The sequence below is a fragment of the Marmota monax genome, unplaced genomic scaffold (genome assembly GCF_021218885.2).
Source record: "Marmota monax isolate L192 unplaced genomic scaffold, Marmota_monax_Labrador192_F-V1.1 WCK01_AAM20220418_F8-fsc00005, whole genome shotgun sequence".
Taxonomy (NCBI): domain Eukaryota; kingdom Metazoa; phylum Chordata; class Mammalia; order Rodentia; family Sciuridae; genus Marmota; species Marmota monax.
The window spans coordinates 10973797-10994818 of NW_026692254.1; the positions used below are offsets into that span (position 1 = coordinate 10973797).

At 39.8% G+C, this 21022-nt stretch overlaps 1 protein-coding gene across 6 annotated transcripts in view; it reads right to left on the minus strand.

The window, feature by feature from the left end:
• Positions 1-21022, minus strand: part of Ninl (ninein like) — a 155822-nt gene that overhangs the window by 58982 nt on the left and 75818 nt on the right. For all 6 annotated transcript variants that reach the window (XM_046435486.2, XM_046435496.2, XM_058576594.1 and 3 more), the window contains 4 exons: positions 15172-15362; positions 7706-7802; positions 2683-2855; positions 853-919 (listed from right to left, as the gene is read on the minus strand). In XM_046435486.2, coding sequence (XP_046291442.1) covers positions 853-919; positions 2683-2855; positions 7706-7802; positions 15172-15351 — 517 coding nt within the window. In that variant the 5' untranslated portion in view covers positions 15352-15362. The remainder of the gene's footprint in view (positions 1-852; positions 920-2682; positions 2856-7705; positions 7803-15171; positions 15363-21022) is intronic.

Here is a 21022-nt window from a genome sequence, read left to right on the forward strand (position 1 = left end):
AAAACTAAAAAATAAATTTAAAAAAATTCTCTCTCTCTCTTAAAAAAAAAGAATGATATTCTTATATCATTACAAGATAAAGTAAAAAAGAAGTCCCTGTCCGAAGAGCTTCCATTTCTCTCCTCAAAGACAACTATGAAGAGTTTTTTGCATGAACTTCCAAAATGCTTCTGTATCCACAGGAGCATGTTTCACATGTGACACTCTAGAAAGGTGAGGCTAGATTTCAGGTCCCACTCACTCCTGTGCACCCAGCTTCCTTTCCCAGCTCTGGGTCTCAAGACAGTGCCACAGCAACACAAACAGCAGAGCCTTCCATTTTCCAGCTCTGCAGTGTTGTGCTAATAGACTATGATTTGCTCTTGTACTCCAACTATTGGCCTCTGTTGCTATATAAAGCTCTTAAGGAACAGGACCATGTCTTACACTGTATCTAGGGAAAGGATAGTAACTTGGTGGGTGCTAAGACAGCTCCTTCACATCAAAGAGCAGCTTTGTCCAGGCTTAGCATGCTAGGAAGAATGAGCAGGGCCAGTCCTGGGCATGACCCAAACCTGCCAGTTGAGATCATACCAGTACTCACAAACCATGAAGCATGGTAGAATCACATTGCTCCCTTGTTCAGTGGCTTCTGCATCAAGATCTGACATCAGGGAAAGCTGACCACCTCATGGCTTTGATACCAACATTCTGAAAGCTCTTAGAGAAGGGGTCTACCAGGAACACCACCCAGAGCATGCATTTCCCAAGAAGTTCTTCTTGTGGCTGTGCCTTGTCCATGGATCCAGCTCTTTGAGTTTTCAAAGCCCTGGTCAAAGGCAGAGAACACCAAATAGGATGCTATGACATTACCTTGTGCTTCAAATAATTCATTTTGAGTCTCTTTAGCACTCTCGGCTTCTTCATCTGACTTGAGACTCTGGAAAAATGTAAGGAAAAAGATGTGAGTCCTCCAGTGGATAACACAGTGGGTGGAGCATCAGAACAAAGAGAACAGGATGCTTTGGGTGGGAGAAGGACAATGGAGGCTGCATGTCAAGCAAGCACCCCTAGGCTGAGGACTTGCAGGGTGTGGTCCCCACAGAACAGTATGCAGCATGCCTCTGGATCAATGCCCTCTCAGATGTGAAGGGCTTGGACATGAAGATGGTCGCATTCCTCATTCTGCACACTGAGGGCTCCTCAACACAACCAATCACCAGCAGGTTACACTGAAAACACAGTGAAGCCCTCACACTGTAACAGAAGAGAAATATTCTCCCTAAAACAGTACAACGTGATGCTGTTGACTTCAGACACCAGCACTCAACAGGAACTAGTCAATGTTTCAGTTATGAGACATAATCTCCAAAAGAGCTTGTGACATCATCACCTTCTGCACTGTCCTTTTTCATCCACATCCGTTCATCAAATAGACCTTGCATCCCTCCAAGGTCTCTGGGGACAGCACAATGCATAGCAAGCACTTGACACTTCAGTGGCCTTCACAAGCTTGGGCCTAAGACAGCAGAGCAGGCAGGGCCATTGAAAAGTGCATGATATAAGTAAAAACCTCATGTTTCAGTGACCAAGTCAGCAGATCACAGAGTTTGCTTCAAACAAGTACTGCGCAGCCCCCTAACAGATTCCAAATGAACACCTGGAATGACCTTCAAAGCTGTCATTAACTCTCAAGGGTCAGAATCCAATTGGTGATAAACAGTTAACCTCATTTTTCTAATAAGTTCAATTCAACAAACAAGTCAGGTTTCCCTGCATTCACATTTTGGGGGTCAAAGATAACTTAAGAAGCAGAACAGCACAAACAAAGATGACACACTTTAAGCCCAGGAGTAGATTAACTCAACCCTCTGTGCCTGAGACACAAATTTTTCAAAATAAATACAAAAGGAATGTCCTGGATCTGTTAGTGTTATAGTGTTACACAGATATAGCAGGCCCCTGAGAGAAGAGTTGTAATGTTTAAGTATGTTTTTTTTTTTTTTCTTTGCGTCAACAAATGTTCACAATATAAACTAATCAGTCTGGGCCCCAGAACTCTTATTAAAGATAAGTTCCCAAATCTGGCCCCATCTGTCAGAAGTTGGTTCACAGAGAACAAGAGCTAGGACTTTCTGGAATCCTTAAAATGTGGGTCTAATGAATCAATGATTAACTGAAAAACTGTGGACCTGCCTCCAAGGAGAGCTGGTTTCCTTGACCAATTCCAGACACTTGGGGCAAAAGGCTCAGGGCAGGTAGAAGAATCAACTCCTAAGACCCCAAGAGGGATCTTGTTATATTCTAAGTGTTTGAGACTGGTAAGACCATTGTTTTGGTGCATCCATATTCCAAATTTTGAGGCTGCGTCAAAGGCATTTTCCCATTTCTATCCCTCTGCACATTTTCATAAAAATCACCTTCTTGCAGTGATAGGGAAGGTGGTGATGGAAGGAGGGGAGGGAACAAAGTATCAACTGAAAAAGAGTGCTCTGTGGCCAAGATTACCCCAAAGATAATCAGACCCAAGACAATTAGAAGGAAATGTTACTCTCAACGTGAACCTTAGCTTCAGGCAACTTAAGATGCCCAGGAACGTGGCTGCCCTCCACATATCCTCTGGTTATCATATGGGACTGATGAAGTGAAACACTGGTTTCCCAACACTGGGCAACCTGAGGCGGGAAGGGAGGACTGACCCACCTCCACACTTTCCAGAGATGCAGAACGTCGGAGCTGGCTCTTCAGGCTGGCCTTGGCTTGCTGCTCTGGTACGTATTTGGCTTCAGCGGCAGAGTCCCATCGCTCAGGCCGGCTCCGACGGCCATACCACTTAGAGCCACTCACATATTTTGGTGGGACAGCACAAGAGGCAGCTGAAAAGAAAATGGGAGATATGAGGGATGAGCCTATGAAGTGGGTTTTGGGCCCACTCATGTGATAGGACACCCTCCAAAAAATTTATAGATTTGACACAAGAATATGCATCAAGATGAGCCATTATACACAGGAAAACATCTGGAAAAATGCATGAATGGTTAACAGTGGCTCTCCTAAAACCAGAGGGTGGGAGACTTAGAAAGCCAGAACAGGGAGAGGGAACTTTCCACTAAACTCCATGTACTATTTACATTTTTTTCAAGCATATTTTGCTTTTGTTTATAGAATAAAAAAGAAGTACAAAATCTATTTTTTTATGCAAAGGGGGAAAAAAAGAAAAAACCTCCCAGTCATTCAAGAACACACTGCTCTGGAGATCTCATGACTACTTCTCTTAGCTATTCACCCAATGGGGCTGGAAAGGCATGGGTTGGTGTGGGCCAGACACAGCCAAGAGATTCTCTGCAACCCTGCAGCAGGTCTGAATGTCTGGAGCAGACGCAGCATGAATTTGGTTCCAGGATTTGCGAGAATCCCCTAAACCTTACACGTCCTTCTTCCTACCTCTGTTCTATACATCTGTACAATCCTAAAAAAAGTGTACGTGGGTGGGGCAGGAAAGAGAGTTGGGAGGATAGCAGGTAAAGGCTGGGTACAGAGAGGGAAGAAACAACCAGAATGGGGATATCTGGAGATAAAGTGATGGGTCCAATGAGGCAAGGTCTGTCCAGAAAACTGAGGAACACTTCATGGCAGACCTGTCTTGGGCCAACCAGAGGAACAGGGACAGAGACAGAAAATGAAAACCACAGACAAGGTTTAGTGAGGAAGATGCAGAGATCTACTTAGGACATGCTGAAGTGACAGCAGCTGGAACCACATGCGTGACTAGTGGGATACTTCAAAAATCATCATAGGCATGAGTAATGACAATTTGAAGCAACAGTCAGCAACAAGCCTGGCCTGGCAAACTCCCCAGAGGGAACACAGCTCATGGGACATGCTGAAGATCAGAAAAAGCTTCCAAGTCAGTAGAGAGAAAATGAGAATGTGTGAGAAAATTCACCAAAGTTCACAGGTTGAATACAACTGTGGAGAAGGGCTCTTGATAAAGAGCTGCCCAAAGGGTGAATGAGCAACCAATAAAGGCTCTTGCTTTTGATTCTGGCCTCTGCTGCACACAAGCTGCAGCTGGTGATGAGAGGCAGGGATCCTCTTCTTCCCTATCTGCTTAGGAGGCACCCTGAGGTGGTATTGAAAGTGGAAATCCCTGGCACATCCAAGGTGAGGAAACTCAGGAGTGCTCACAACCCTCCTGGAATACCACTCCTGCCACAGAGAAGACCCTGGCTACCACAGCCAGTAGCCACATCCTGGGCCTCAACTACACACCTGCACACCTGGGGATGGTGCGATCCACCCTCATCTGTTCCTGCTCCTCTGTCTACGCTCAGGCCCACCCTCCCTTCATGCTACTTAGAGCAATAAGCTGCCCAGCACAACACATGCTCTTTCATAATCCTCCTCAACGTTCTCATCAGAGAAGCCCATGGAGAAACCACCCTCCATCAGGTTCTCCATTACAGACGACAGTCCACGAGGCTTGTCAGCACAGAAACAAAATGGCAGAGGAGTGGGCAATGGCAACAATGCCAGGAACAGCTCTCCAGTCCCCACAGAATCACAGGGTCTCTCCCTCTGGGGTGAGGAGCACCATAAGTCACCTGGGACTGGCATCTTTCCGGTGTACTTTGGGCCTGTCTCCTGTTGTACCACCCTCAGGGCACCTGAGGCACATGACCCAACACACCCTGCAGCAGCCCAGAGTAGAGAGCACACACTCCACCAAAATCCTGCACACTATGTGCAGGAAATACACACAGAGCAGAAGAAAGTGTAACAAAGTCCAAAAAAGCAAAATGCATGTATTTGTACGTTCAATATTGGCTTTTCTTTAATAAAAGGAGAAAGATGACCAGGAAGCAGGGGTGATCTTCAAAATGCAAGATATATACTCACCTCGTGAAACTCTAGATGCCACTAAAGTATCCAAAGCACATTTTTCTGATCACAGTGAGGGTGACAAGAAGGAGCAGCTAAGAGACTGAAAATCAGGAAAAGGATGACATCTTGACTAGAGCAGAGGAGGCAAGCAGGGCCTGAGACCAGAGCCCTGCAGCAGCAGGAAACAGAGGGGGCAAGAAGGGGATTGAAGGCACCGGGGACATGGGATGCACATGGGGGATGGGCAGGCCAGTGAGCACAATGAGAAGGGTTGGGTGGGGGAATACTGAACCAAGCTCAACCCTGGAGAGCATAGGCAGGACTGACCTTGACTCTCCATACCACAAGTGCACAGCACCAGTTCAGCCTTTTTTTTTTTTTAACCAGAGATACAGATATTTATTGAGATGGTTTTATGTAGATTTTTTTTTGTTCAAAAAGTGAAAGATCAAATAATGTAGGTAATTTAAACATAAGCTATTAATATTTTTCTGCCTTTAGTGCCCTTTTAGAAGATATATAAATTGTGATTAATCCCAAAAAGTAAAATGAAGAAATGGTGTAAAGATTATTCACTATAAGTAAAAGTACATAAAAATAGTACCAAAACTTTGATTCCTGTCCAAATGTTTATTCCTGACAAAAAAAATTACTTCTTTGGAACCATTGCTATATATATGATTTTTTTGTAATAAACATTTTTTTTTGATTTTTTGGATATCACCTGATATATTTGAGTCAAATATATGATATGTCAAGATCATTGTACTGTCATGTGTAACTAATAAAAAAAAAATTCTGTAAATGAGTCAGAAACATAATAATGGTCATTCTTTATTGAAAGCACTGTATTCATTATAAAAATGATATAAGCTTAAAAATTAAAAGATAGCTCAAATATCAAGGGAGTTTAGGAGTTAGAAATTTTTCTTTCAGAATACAGGTGGTAAAATAAGTAGATGGAACATGTGCTGGGAGGAAGACAAGAGTCTTTGCAGAGGAGTCAGCAGAGATTCGAGTCTTTCTCAGGGCTATCTTTTGCACAAAAAGAAAATGTGCAGCCTAAATATACCAATTCAGCCTTTTAGCTAGCAGAGAAGGGTGTATGGAGGAGGACAAGGAGATGAAGTCTACCCACTGGCAGGAGGAACAGTATCTCAGGTGGGCATAGGACCATTCTGTTAAAGAAAGCTTTGAAATTCTAATCCAAAAGAAAACTGGACTTGATGAGAAAAAGCACAGATCCTCAATGAGTTTGTTTCTTTGTAAGAAGTAAGAACATGTGGCACAGAAGGAGAGTTTTAAGCTTAAGAGCACCACATGGCAGAGAGGTCTTCCTGTGTTGTTTGGTATAGACAAGGGAGTAGACAGCAGTAGGGCTGGGTCTCTCTTTTCTTTTCTTAAATATTTTTTAGTTGTCAATGGATCTTTATTTTACTTATTTATATGCAGTGCTGAGAATCAAACCCAGTGCCTCACACATGCTGGGCAAGCGCTCTACCACTGAGCCACAACCCCAGCCCTGGGCCTCACTTTTCTGAAGGCACTTTGATATTTCTGATTGTGTTATAAACTCCGGTGAGTCAGGAAAGGCAAGTGGCCCTTTTCTCATCTTAGAGAGAAAGGTGTGAGACAAGGCATTGACAGGATCATGCAAATGGTTTGAGTGGGGCTGATTTGACTGAAGGTCTCCCTGTAACCTGCACTGTGCCCAAGGTCTCTACATCCAGCAAGGAGTAAGAAGGGAGCCTGACCAAACAGCATCTAATGGAATAATCAGGGTTCCATGTACAAGGGTTTAAAGCTGGAAAATTGGGGCTCCTCAGCAACTACTAACTGTGAGATCATGGACAAATCCCTTTCCACCTAGGGTCTCAGTTTTGTCACCTGCATAGTGGGTATAACACCACCACAGGATTTCTATGAGGGTGAAACAGAATCGAAATAATATACATAAAGCTCGGAATACACATGGCACAAGCTCTTTGTCCCCTGCCAGTTTCTTTTCTGCCCAATACTGTAATTCCATAGCCATGCACCTGTCTGACCAGTATGCCGTGGGGCACAGAGGAACTGCCGGTCACCATTTCATACTCTCTAAACTGGTCCCACAGCACATCCAGTAGGGCAGTGGTAACAAATGAGTACTGTGCATCACCTTTCACCTTGCAGATCACATGTCTCTGGGCATTTGATGGATTTATGATCTCAATGGACTCCTGGAAAGGAGGTGAAAACTACAGGCAGGTGGTGACCTTTGGTGACTGCTGACCCTTGCTCTCTCTCTTTCTCTCTGCTTCTTGGTTTCCATGAGCTGAGCAGTTCTCCTCTGCCACAAACCCCCGGGATCTTATATTTTGCCTCATCTAAGGCCCAAAACAATGGAGCCAGCTGACCATGGAATGAAACCAATGAGTCAAAATAAGTCTTTCATTTTCTAAGTTGTTTTTGTCAGGTATTTTGATCACCGTGATGGAAAGCTAAGAATCTGTGACAAAGTAGATGCCATGGTGTCCTGTGCAGGTCGACAGCCTGACTGTTTGCAACCCTGAGAGCCCTGGAAAGCCACACTTCCATCAGCACTGCACTGCTCCCTCCTCCACACCCATCTCACACTCCATCTGGTGAAGCCATCCGCTGCAGGCACAGCATATGTCATTAAATGCCACTACTTTACAGATGAGGAAATGAAAGGAGAAAAGGTCCAAATGTTTTGCCCAAGTCTACATAGTTTGGTAGTGACAGAAAGTGGGGTTAGAATTTAGTTTACAGAACTGCTTGGTTATACTCAGGCCATGAGTAATGAAAAGAAACTAAAGCTGACAGGAGGAAACCCTCTTACCTGATTCCAAAGAACTACTCTCTTCATCTAAGGGGCCGACACCAACAGTGGATGACAGCACAGCCACAAAACCTTCCTTAAATTCCTCAAAGTTAACCTGTATGAGTTTAAGAGAGGACCATGTTACTTTAGACAGACCCACTTGATAACCTTTGCATTTTTTTCTCAGAAACAACTGATTATTTGCCTTATAGTTTGAGAACATTCGTTTTACTTTTTCCTATATGTACTTATCATATATGTCCTTAAGATTATTTACAATAGAAGAATATAATAAGAAGGCAACAATGAACCATAATCTCACCACCAAATAAACACAGTTTTATAAAAGCAGATCAACATAACTAGTAAACAGTAGCCAGATGCAGTGGTGTGTACTACAGTCCCAGCTACTTAGGAGGCTGAGGGAGGAGGATCACTGGAGCCCAGGAGTTCAAGCCCAGCTTGAGCAACACAGAGAGACCCATCTCTAAAAATGAGAAAGATGCTAAAAATTAGGAAGAAAACACTGTATAAAAAAGAAATCCGATGACCATAAAATATTAATACATATAAAACAAATATTAATTATATCACTTTCCATCAAGAAACAGACCATCCATGTTTTAAAAAACATGTTTTGGTTTGGGCTCTTTTTTGAATTTGATTTAAATGGAATTGTAAAATTCTTGTTTTTATCTTGCTTTTATGGTTCAACATTACTTCTACAATATTCATTTAAGTTGCTGTGCATAGGTATACTTCATTCATTTTCTCTGCTGCATAGTATTCTCCTATATAACCATGCCACCATCAATCCATTGTTCTACTGACATACCTTTCCACTGTTCCCAGTGTTTAATTATTAAAAACAAACCTAATTTAAACAATGCTTCACATGACCTTTGTGATTTCTCCACGGCACATACCTAAGAACAGGAATCCTGGGTCACAGAATGTATATTACATCCCTTTAGTGAACTGAACCTTTGCTAATTTTCTTTACTTCAGTAACACTTTTTACCTAAAAATCCATTTTCTTTTATATCAAAAAATTACCCCAACTTTCTTTTTGTCAGTGTTTATATGACACATCTTTTCATCAAACTTTTAACTCCAATTATTTATGTTATTGTTTCAGATTATCTCTTGTGAGCAGTATTATAGCTCTTTTTTTTCTAGACTATCTTTTAACTGAAATATTTAGTCTATGTATACTTAATGTAATTACTGATATATTTGGATTTTAATCACTATTTTGTACCTTCAAATTGACCTACTTGCTTGTACTTTTCATTCTGTTGTTTGGATCATTGATTATATTTTTATATTTATATTTAAATAGTTATATTTTAGGACTCCATTTTCTCTTTATTAATGTAGAAGTTATATAGTCTTTTCCGTTCTTTTACTAATTATCTTGAAACTTGCAAAATGTATTCTTTGTTTCACAAAATTGACTATTAATCAATAATCTTGCCATGTTCTATGATAATGCAAAGCAGGTATAATGCTTAAAAAGTCCACTTACTACACTCCTGACTTTGATACCTTTGCTACCATGAATTATAGTTTTTTATATTTTCAACCCTCAAAAATGTTAATTTTAATTTTACCTAGTGGATGTTCATTTAGAATTACACTGTTTTTCATTTCTTCTTGCATTTCTGACCTTGCATCTGGGATGATTTTCCATCTATTTAAAATATGACATTTATAATTTCATTTTTCTTATATATACTGATGCCAAACTTTTAGTTTGTCTGAGATGTTTTAATTTCACATGCTATCTTTTTTCTTAGCAGAATAACAATTTATAACATATAATGATAATTTATTCTTCTAGAATAGTGGAAATTATTCTGATCCCATTTAAACAGAAAGGACCAATAAACCATAATAGTATCATACAACAAAATATATGACCTTGGGGGGGGGAACCAAACCACTGATAGATATTACATTGTGAAATTATCTCAGCAACATAATATTGAATAAAAGGAGACAAAGAGTTATGTATTGAGTATGTAGAGTATATTTTCATTTATGTAAAGTTCAGAAATAAGCAAAACAAACCTATGATATTAGTGCCAGGATGGTGGTTAACCTCTCGTGACAGAGGGACCAAAAGGCACATGAGCAGGCATTCAGGGGCTTTTATATCTTTTTGATATAAAAGAAAATGGATTTTTAGGTAAAAAGTGTTACTGAAGTAAAGAAGATTAGCAAAGGGTCAGGTCACACAGGTGTGCTTAGTTTGGAATATTCCTTGTGCTGAACATTTTGCTATGTGCTCTTTTCTCTATGCTTCAATGAAACCCAGGCAGAAATAAATCAACAGAAGAGCTATTAGGTCAAAATAGCTCTGAAGCTAGAGTTAGGCAGACAGGCAAGGGTCAGATCCAGAGACTGGAGGGATTGAAATGTTAGTTCCTTCAGAGCCCTTCCTCCACCCTTATCAAGAACCTGACCCTGCTCCAACCTGTTGTCCCAGGGATTCTCATCCCCTACAGCTCACCTGTTTCCCACCTTTTGGCCATCCCACAGAGTATTTCCTGGACCTAGTCACATTTGCAGGAAGGAGAAAGAGAAGGGGAAGAACAAAGGAAGCTCAGGTCATATTAAAAAGGGCAAAACCAGGGCTGTGGCTATGGCTCAGTGGCAAAGTGCTTGCCTTGCATGCATGAGGAACTGGGTTTGATCCTCAGCACCAACATAAAAATAAACAAATAAAATAAAGGCATTCTGTCCAACTGCAACTACTAAATTAATTAATCAATTATTTAATAAAAAAAAAGGCAAAACCTCTCACTTCTTGGGATACCAGGAAACCCTTTTAAAATAAACCCTGCTTTATATGCTTACCTCAGCGTACTTCTCTAGTGTTATACTTCAACATGTGAGGAAGCAGAACTCATCAGTTACTCATCAGTAACTGGCAGTATCAGCACCACAGATGTTAGAGCTGCAGGTTATTCTGATTTCCAAATCTTGCAAACAACTTGAATGAGCATATCTCTGTTGCTCCCACTGAAGCCAGATTTAAAGATAGTGAAAAACCAGCCTCTACCTCAGAGCAAAGCCTGTCCAAGGAAGGGACATCACCTTTGTCCTTGGAAAGACCCACAGAGCACTCCTAGGCACATTCCCACCCTGCTAAGTTGTTTATCTACAAATACCAGGAGAGATCTGCTGGCCAGGTGTCCCGACTCAGTCAGGCTAGGTGAGGACTCATAGCAACCCCCTAGCAGCCACCAATCAGCATGAGACAGGGAAATACCTGGGATGCCAGATGACCCTCCCAGTAGTTTATCGTGTTGGGAAACCATGTAGTTCAGCACGAACACCCCTCTTGGCTTAAACCAATCAGTTCAAATGAATCCCCCTCTTGTAGTAACCAATCACCCCTACCCAACTTGTTCCCGCCAGTGAATGTGCTAATCATGTTTTAGAGTTGTTATTTGATTTTCCCGAGGTGTGTGATGATTTGCTAAGAGATGCTATGATGTATGTGGGGGTCCCTGCCTTCCAAAGAATGTATAAAACTGCTGCAAACCCTGGGCTCGGGGCCTCTCAGTATCACCAGTTGCTGTGTGTGCGCGCAGAGGACCGAGCTAGCTCGCAATAAACACCTCTTTGCTGCTTACATTGATCTTGATCTCTGGTGGTCTTTTGGGGGTCCCGAATTCGAGCATAACAATAGGTAGTTAGTGTAATTAGGTAAATCGGGTCTAATATTGAGTAAGATAAAGAAAATGGAGACCATTATCGAATGGAGTCCAGGAAACCAGAACAGCAGTTAGGGAAATTAAAATGTTAATGTCCCCAAGGCCTGGAATCCATCCAAGGAACTGTTAAAGAAGTAGCTCCCAGCAAACAGGGAGGTGCTAATCAAGCCACCCCAGGCCCTTCCTGCCCAGATTACTCCTCCAGTCCACCTATCTCCCACCTTTGGGCCGTCCCACCTGCATTCTATCACTGCAGGATAGAGGGAAATAAAGGACAGGAATGTGGGAGGACTAAAAGAAGACCTTAGATATAAAAAAGGAAAGACCTCCTCCTTCCAAGGATTCCGCCTTTCAGGTCCCCTTCTTCCTCGGGGGAGAAGTCTTGTCTGCTGTCCTTTAATAAAACCTTCCACTTTCCACTCTACACTTGCCTCGGTGTTATACTTCAGCGGTAACACCATGATGGCAAGCTGCTACTTTCCCTGTGTATACAATTATTTTTCTGTCAGCCCAGCTGGATTATGAGCTGACTGCTGTAGGTGCTCAACAAATCCTATGTGTTTGACTCTATGTTCTTTCACTGCTAAGCAGAATTCTGTTTCTCACATCTAGAGGGATTTTTTTTTTTTCACCTTTATTCTCAGAAGACACTTTTGCCAGGAATGGACCTTAGGTCAGCAGTTATTTTCTTTCAGCACATTGGAGGTACTGACCATTGTATTCTTCCCTCTATTGCAGTGGAGAAGGCAGCTATCAATCTAATTATGGTTCATTTTTAGGATATGTCTTTTCTCTGGCTGCTTTAAAAAATTGTTAAACTTTTCATTTTGAGATAACTATAGATTCAGATGCAGTTATAAGAAAAATAAAGAGATCCTATGTACCCACCTGTGACCACTTTTAACATGTCTGTCTTTGTTTTCCTTCAGTATCACAACAATATAGTCAGGTGAGGATTTCTTTTTATATATACTCTTTGGAATACCATGGGCTTTTGGAATCCCAAGCAGTATGCTTCATCTGTTCTGAACATTATCTCCTAGTATCTCCTCATATAATGCTTCTCTCCTTTCCTCCTGGGTCTCCAATTCAAAGAATCCTGAACCTTATCACTCTACCCCTTTACCATCTTTTTGTTTTTATCTATCTTCATGCTACATTCTGGATGATTAGACTTTTCAGTCTAATTTGTTTTCATGTTTAGATTTGTTATATCACTTCTTAGCCATCCCTCTAAGAAGTCCTATGGATCTTTTCAAATTTATTTTTTAAAAGTCTCCTAATATGGTAACAATAATTGTTTTAGATTTTGTGGGTCTGCTTCCATTATTTCTTGTTTTTGTTGGTTCTTACTCAACCTGATTTGTTTGTTGTGTGCCTGCTAACCCAATTATATGCTGGTCATTGTATTTAGCTATTACTTAGGGCTAATTTCAGAGCTTAAGAGTGAGCATTTGTTTGCCTTTGCCAAATGTCACAGCAATACTAAGGCTTTAAGTGAAAAGCTTGAGGATATGTAGACTCCTGAGGGGGACACAAGACCAAACCACAAAGAAGCACAAAAGCTGACTGACATGCAAGTCATCTTTGTCCAACAGGTGTTACCCATTAGGATTCTCCCTTAAATTTGGGGCTGGTTTCCCATATTCTAACATTGGGCAAACCTGGTTTTGACATATTTCCCTTTTGAGTCCTCTGAGATCAATTTTACAGTTGCTTACTTATGATCAGAAAATACTCTGAGGGCAAATGGGGTTTTGTGTGTTGAGGTCACCTCTCTAGGTACTTGGTTTAGCACGGATTTTTGGACTAGTAATTTCTTGCTAAGTCTGTTTTGCTCTTTACTGTCTTTGAGATTTTTGGTTTTCTTGCCCTATGAGGAAGGTTGGCCAGAGTTTGCTAACTTGCCACCACTGAAATGGCTGAAGTCTCATTTCTTTTTAGGGCTGCATAAAATTTCATCATATGGACCTACCAGAATTTATTTAATCAATCCCAAAATGAAAAGACAAGTTCTAATCTTGAATAACCTTGCCTATATACATTTCCCATTAAGATAGAAATTGTATTTCTCTCAGCTCTGCATTCCTAACAGCTGGTATTGATTAACACATTATGAGGTGCTTCAAAAATGTTTGATGTGTATATTCATGTATAATAAAATGGCAAGTTTTGCTTAATCTAATCAGGTTTCCTTTGCATCTTTGATAAAATTATCAGCTGACTATCTTCCATCAGGCAGTAGAAGGATATGATGGACCAGTTTGGTGCCATTTTAGACTGGTACCATTTGGACTTGTATATTTCCTCATGCCCTTCACTTTCACAGCTCTCAAAACAGAAAGAACCCCATTGGCATTCAGGTGTTTTCCCTAACAAGACAACCCACTCATCTCCATATGATCTCTGACTCATTCATTGAAATGAAAGGGCTACATCTGTGCTCTAGAGTCTGGTTTGACTTTAAAATTACTCCCAGTGACACTATGTTAAGAATCATTTGTTTAAAAAGAAGAATTCTCTCTGCCCAAATTTAAAATATTCAAGGTTAAGATCCTCCCCACTGGTCATTTAAAAAAATATTTATTATAATTATTATTATTATTTTAGTTGTAGTTGCACACAATACCTTTATTTATATGTAGTGCTGAGGATAAACCCTAGGGCCTTGCACGTGCTAGGCAAGCGCTCTACAACTGAGCCCCAGCCCCCCTCTTTTTTTAATATATATATTTTTAGTTGTAGTCGGACATAATACCTTTATTTATTTATTTTTATGTGGTGCTGAGGATCGAACCCAGCGCTTTGCGCATGCTAGGCGAGTGCTCCACTGCTGAGCCACAATCCCAGCACCCCCACTGGTATTTTTTTTTTAAAACACGCCAAGATGATATAATATAAAACAGGCATGGAAATTCCTCATGGTACTCACAAGAAATTTAGGCAAATTTCCTTTCTGGCTTAATAATGTTTCTTTAGCAAGATCTAGGATTTTAAAATAAACATTAGCAAGGTTCAAAAACAACCTTGCTAATTCAAATATTATAATATTTATTTTTAAAATTAGAATTATGTATTAATGACTAAATTTACAGACTCGAGTTTTTTCCATTTAAAATTAAAATAGTTTTATTGAATCCTGTGGGGAAAATGTTCTTTCATCAAAAATGACCAGTATGATAATTGGTACTGGGTTTTTGGTTTTTTTAAATCATTAATACTCCTAAGAAGTAGAAAGGGAGGTAGGTCCAGGGTGCCTTTTAGTGTTTCTGATACTGAGAGCAGGTTGTGATCTAGAATGTAGGTCACCATTCTAGGTGACCTTGAATTTCCTAGTGTTTCCATTTTCTGTCTGGCCTAGATGAAATTACAGGCACCTTGAAGATGGGTATCATTTAAGTTTAATAAATTTCAAGTTGGTTAATTTTCTAAGACAAACTACCCAGTTTGAAATTATATCTGAATGATTTACCAGCTGAGTTGCTACAAGATCCAAGTTTGGTAACCCCTTACCCAAACTTTGCTCCATTCTATTCCCAAGAAAAACCTCTGAAAGTTACTCTCGTAGTTAAAAAAAAAAAAAGTAATCCTAAAGAATTTCCTAAATTGTAGGATTGGCAAAGAAGGAAAACATCATTCTATTTGCTAATAACTTTCCTTTGACAAGTATCTTTCCTCAACTGATATTTACCTAATACCTATAATAGCCAACTACACAACTCTGTGCTCTTCTTCATGAAAATGGAATCTAATACCCACCCTGGCAAAGTGGTTGCTTCCAAGAAGAGTCTGCAGGAGTATAGGCAGCTGCTTTTCCAGGTGAAGCTTACAGCACAGTTGGGTCAACTCGTCTCGGTCCAGAAATCCTGTCCCAGTAGTGTCACAACTGTTGTAGACTTCCCTGAGCTGTGAGACATAGTGGTTCTCTTCTTCATCCATCCCATAGCAGGCTAGCCATGCCAGTGGAAAATAAAAACGTTAGGACAAATTTCTTGCCACCCCACATCCTTTCTACATGGCTGGACAAACACAGGTCACAGAGCTGGTATGCGGGAACAGGCATCAGGAGTTGTATTAGAGTCAAGTGCAGCTGGGAGGAATTAATTTCACCTTTACACAAAAGGCCTGAAGCAGTTAACAAGGACTCAGCATAGAAAGACCAGTGCTTTGATCATAAATCACAAGAAAATGACTGGCATACGCCTGTAATCCCAGAAGCTCTGAAGGCAGAGACAAGAGGATAGCGAGTTCAAAGCCAGCCTCAGCAATGGTGAGGCACTAAGCAACTCAGTGAGACCCTGTCTCTAAATAAAATACAATAAGGCTGGGGATGTGGCTCCGTGGTCAACTGCCTCTGAGTTCAATCCCCAGTACCAAAAATAAAATAAAATAAAAAATTAAAAATTTATTATAGAATAAACAGAAAACAGGAGACATGGAACTCTGTGACATGCACCTTCAGTCTCAAGCTCCCTGCAAGGCTGAGGCAAGAAGATCACTTTAAGTCCAAGAGTTTGAGACCCACCTGGGCAACACAGTAAGACTGTCTTGAAGAGAAAAGAGAGGAGAAGAGGGGAGGGGGAGGAAGAGGAGAAAAGAGAAGAGAAAGAAAGGGAAAAGAAAAAGAAAAAAGAGCTAAATACAAAGGTAAAGCATCCAAAATTCTACCACCTACAAATTTATTAGTATTTTGGTTAACACACATTCCGATTTTTCTGTGTACATAAACTAATGTGTTTTTTCCTTACAAATACAGGGTCTTTCCCTTACAAATACAAGTATTTACTTACAAATACTAAAATTAGTAGTAAAAACTTAACCCAAATTTCACAAAGTGCTTGTAAGAACTCCAATAAAGATAAGAACTCCAATAAAGATACACATATGATATGAATATGTCTCCCAAGAAATCATATGATTAACAAACCATCTAAAAGCATTCAAACTAAAACAACAAGACTATTTATGACTGTCAAATTATCCAGACTAAAAACCTTCCTTGCTCACTCAAACTGAAGACTAATAAGAAAGATCTTACACATCACCAGAGAAAGGACCAACCAATAAGTATTTCTGCAGGATATTGTGTCTATATATAAAAACATATTTAAATATTCTTATCATCTGATCTAATTATTTCACTTACATAAAATTCCTTTGTATTTATGAAACAGATACAAAGATATGAGTTCATCGGAGTATTATTTATGAAAGAACAGGAAAGAAAACAACCTAAATTATAAAACAAAGGAAAAATGTTTGTTAAATTACAAGTGTGGTTATATGACATAATATTAAATTATCTCAAAACTCATATTTCTATAAAAATATTTACTAGTATGGGAAGTACAGTTAGTAAATATTGAGACAGAATACAAGAGTTATTAAATGAGATGGCATCAAAATTAAAAAGCCTCTACACAGCAAAAGAAACAATTAGATATGTAAAGAGAGAACCCATAGAATGGGAGAATATCTTTGCCAGCTACTCTTTCGACAGAAAATTAATATCCAGAATATATAAAGAATTCAACAAACTTAATACCTAAAAATCAAATAACCCAATTAATAAAGGGGCAAAGGAACTAAACTGACATTTCTCAAAAGAAACACAAATGGACAACCAATATACAAAAAAAATGTTCAATATCATTAGCATTTAGGGAAATGCAAATCAAAACTACATTGAGATTTCATCTCACTTCAGTCAGAATGGCAGTCATCAAGAATACAAACAATAATCAATGCTGGAAACCACATATGACCTGGTATTTATCCTAAAGAATTAAAGCCATCATGCTATCGTGATACATGCATACCCATGCATGTTCACAATTCATAATAGTCAAATTATGGAACCAGCATAGGATGCACCAATGGATGAATGGATTAAAACATGTGGTATATATACACAATGTAGGTTTATTTAGTCAGAAAGGAGAATGAAATCATGTCATCTGCAAGACACTGCATAGAATTTGTGAATATCACATTAAATGAAATAAGCCAAAGTCGGAAGCTCAAGGGTCATATGTTTTCTTTCATATGTAGAAATTAGACAGGAAAAAGTAAAAGGTATGGCAGGAGAGAATCTCATGAAAACCAAAGGGATATCAGTAGACTAGAGGAAAGAGACCAGGAAGAGGAAGGAGGGGAGGAAAAGTAGAAATACTGAGGAATGATATGGGCCAAATTATGTTGTTATATTGTGGGCATGTACAAATATACAAATTATGTACAACTATAATCACCAATAAAAATATGGAAAAATAGTGAGGAAGAATAAAGCTGTTTTGATTATATAGCTAATATAGTTATTGGTCATTTTATATATAATAATTCATTTATGCCTTGTAACAATTGTGTCACGAAGTGTCTACAATTTCTAGGGGAAACATTTTAAGAAAGGAAAAGAAAAATTCAATTATACTAAAATGGTAAGATTCTTTCGTGGTATTATATGCTTATATTTCTTATTTTGTACTTTTTATATTTCTCAAAAATTTTATATCAAGTAGAATACTTTTAAAAACCTGGAAAAAAATGTTGAGAAAACATGAAAAGTACTAAAGTCCTAAAGACATTAGGATGAACCAACCAAACCAACCAAAGTTTAACCATTTTGACCCACAAATATGGCAATTTCATATGGTTCAGACTATTATATAGGCACAAAAACTAAGGAAAAAATCTAAGAGGAAACGTGATAAGGAAACAAAGTCAATCAAACTCATTAATAATCAGATCATTCACAAACATGAAATAATGAAGCAACACATCTTACTAGTAGGCCACATCACAATAAATGCCAACTTAATGATGCACATGGTGTTTACTTGCCAACACCTACAAAAGTCAGAGAGATCTGAGTCAGAACTGTATCAAGGACTGAAATATGTTCAGACTAAGCCTTCAATGGGAATTCTGCATGCTTAACATCTTAGTTGAAAAAGCAATAAAACTAATGACAAAAAAAAAATCAACATTAAAGCTGGGCATGATGGAGTATACCTGTAATCCCAGCACTTGGGAAGTTAAGGCAGAAGGATGCCTTGAGCCCAGGAATTTAGGATCAGCCGGGGCAACAGAATGAGACCTTGTTTAAACAGCAAACAAAAAAGTAGAATCTTCATCCTGATATTTCACTGTGACTGTAGTAGGCAGAATGCCTCCTCTGATCTCTTAAACACCTGTTTGTAAAATGTATACAATTAGCCAGTGTCCACACTAAGGATACATAAACCAGTTCATGATCTCAGCTCTCATGAAGTATAAAATGGTAATGAACCTGTTCAACAATCTCTGTGGGTGCGCCGAGCTTGCTAACCAAATTATTTATTACTTTGTGATAATACAGGATTACGCAGATGTTAGGAAAGGTCAAAGAAGGGTGAACACCTGTAACTCTTTCAACCCACTGCAAGAAGCATCCAGAATAAAAATGGACAGAAAAACATCCACAATCAGTAAGAAAGTAAACTGAACTTTCTTAAGTCAACATCTTTCAAACTATTTTCTTTGGTAGACAAAAACCTTTCATCCTGATCTTCATAATATTGATATTTGAGCCAGGCACAGTGGTGCACACCTGTAATCCCAGTGGCTCAGGAGGGTGAGACAGGAGAATTGCAAGTTCAAAGCCAGCCTCAGCAACAGCAAGGCGCTTAGCAGCTTAGTGAGACCCTGTCTCTAAATAAAAAGTACAAAATAGGGCTGGGGATGTGGCTCAGTGACCTAGTGCCCCTGAGTTTAATCCCCAGTACCAAAAAACAAAACAAAACAAAAGCAAACAAACAAAAAAACTGTTGATATTTGCAAATGCTAATTTTTGATAAGCCAGAAGTAAATTCACAGGAGAACACACAGTAAGAAAGACAAGTGGGGGTGCTGGGGTTATGGCTCAGTGGTAGAGTGCTTGCCTAGCATGTGTGAGGCACTGGGTTCGAGTCTCAGCATCACATATAAATAAAATAAAAGTCCACTGACAATTAAAAAAATATTAAAATTAAAAAAAAGACAAGTGGTACAATTCAGAATCTGAAAGGCAAGGAATGAGAACACTGTGGTGCAGGGTGACTGGGAGGGGCTGACCCCAGGCAGAGCTAAACATAGTAATACTTCCTTCAGTGCTCCCCACTCCCGCGTCTTCATGAATGGTGGACAAATTCTGTTTTGAAATCTCCTCCATTTCCCCCTATATTTAGTTGTAATCAATTTAAACAATTAGAAGTATGTAAATTAACAAACAAAACAACAACAACAAAACTCCATCCCTCCACCCAACCTGATTCCTAATGACAACCACTACTCAGAGTGTAGGCTTTGAGACTATTTCCAAGTCTCTATAATATATTAAGTCAGGCATGTATGTGTGCATACATAACACACATAGATATACATTATTTTCACATGACAAAGGACGTATTATTTTGCAACTTGTTCTTTTAACTGATGTTCTCAGAGATCTTTCCATGTCTTCCTCATTTAAAAACAACACCATACAAGGATCTGGGGTTGTGGCTCAGCGGGAGAGCACTTGCCTAGAATGTGTGAGGCACTGGGTTCAACCCTCAGCGACACATATAAATAAATTTTTTAAAAAATAAAAGGTCCATCAACAACTACAAAAAAAGTTTCAAAAATGCCATACATGATCTTGTATGCAGGAATGCCACAGAATATATCTAAATATTCTCTTAGTAGGAAACATCAGACAAATTCAGGTTTTGTTTTTAAAAAATGGGCAATAAACATCCCTATTCATCCCTCCCTATTTCTCCTGTGAGTCCTGAAAGGGGTGAACCAACTGCTATTCCAACTAACCCACCCCAGCAGGCTGCTTCTCTGGGATGGTTTGGGAGTACTCCAGGGGACAGGTGGGTTTGAAGAAGCATTAGATGGCTGGACTGTTTTACCAAGATTGACAGGTAAAGAGAAAAGTCTCCCAGCTGTGGGCAAGTCCTGTGTCAGAACCAAGTAGGGGTGGCCTTGGCTCTCAGTTGTCCCTGTGTCACAGCTTTTTATGTACATGGAGAACAAACAGCACAATATGGTGATTCAAAGTTCTTGCTGAGGTGCATCTTTCTTTTTCTAAACTGAGAAGGAAGAGAGTATCCAACCGGAGCCTAAGGGGCTCCAGCTGCCCACAAACAAACTCTGTTTGTGGCAAGGCCCACCCCGCAGCACCACACACCCTTCATGAGTCAAGGAGAGACAGAAAGAAATAAATAACTTGAAAGACTGGAACTGCAGGCCATAAGACCTGACAAGAAGAACAGCTTTTTCCTCATCACCCACAGTGGCTGAGGTACCCCCTTCCTCACTTCCTCTCAGGACCACAGGGTTTTTTGTTTTTTGGTGTTTTTTTTTTGGTACCGGGGATTGAACCCATGGGTACTTTACCACTGAGCTACATCCCCAGTCCTTGGAATTTATTATTCTGAGACAGGGTCTTCCTAAGTTGTTAGGGCCTCGTTGAGTTTCTGAGGCTAGCCTCAAACTTGCAGTCCTCTTGCCCCAGCCTTCGAAGTCACCGAGTGCCCAGCCAAATTCACATTTTGAAGGCTAGACTTGGATTTATCCAGGAGATAGAAGTTTTAGTTGCTGAATG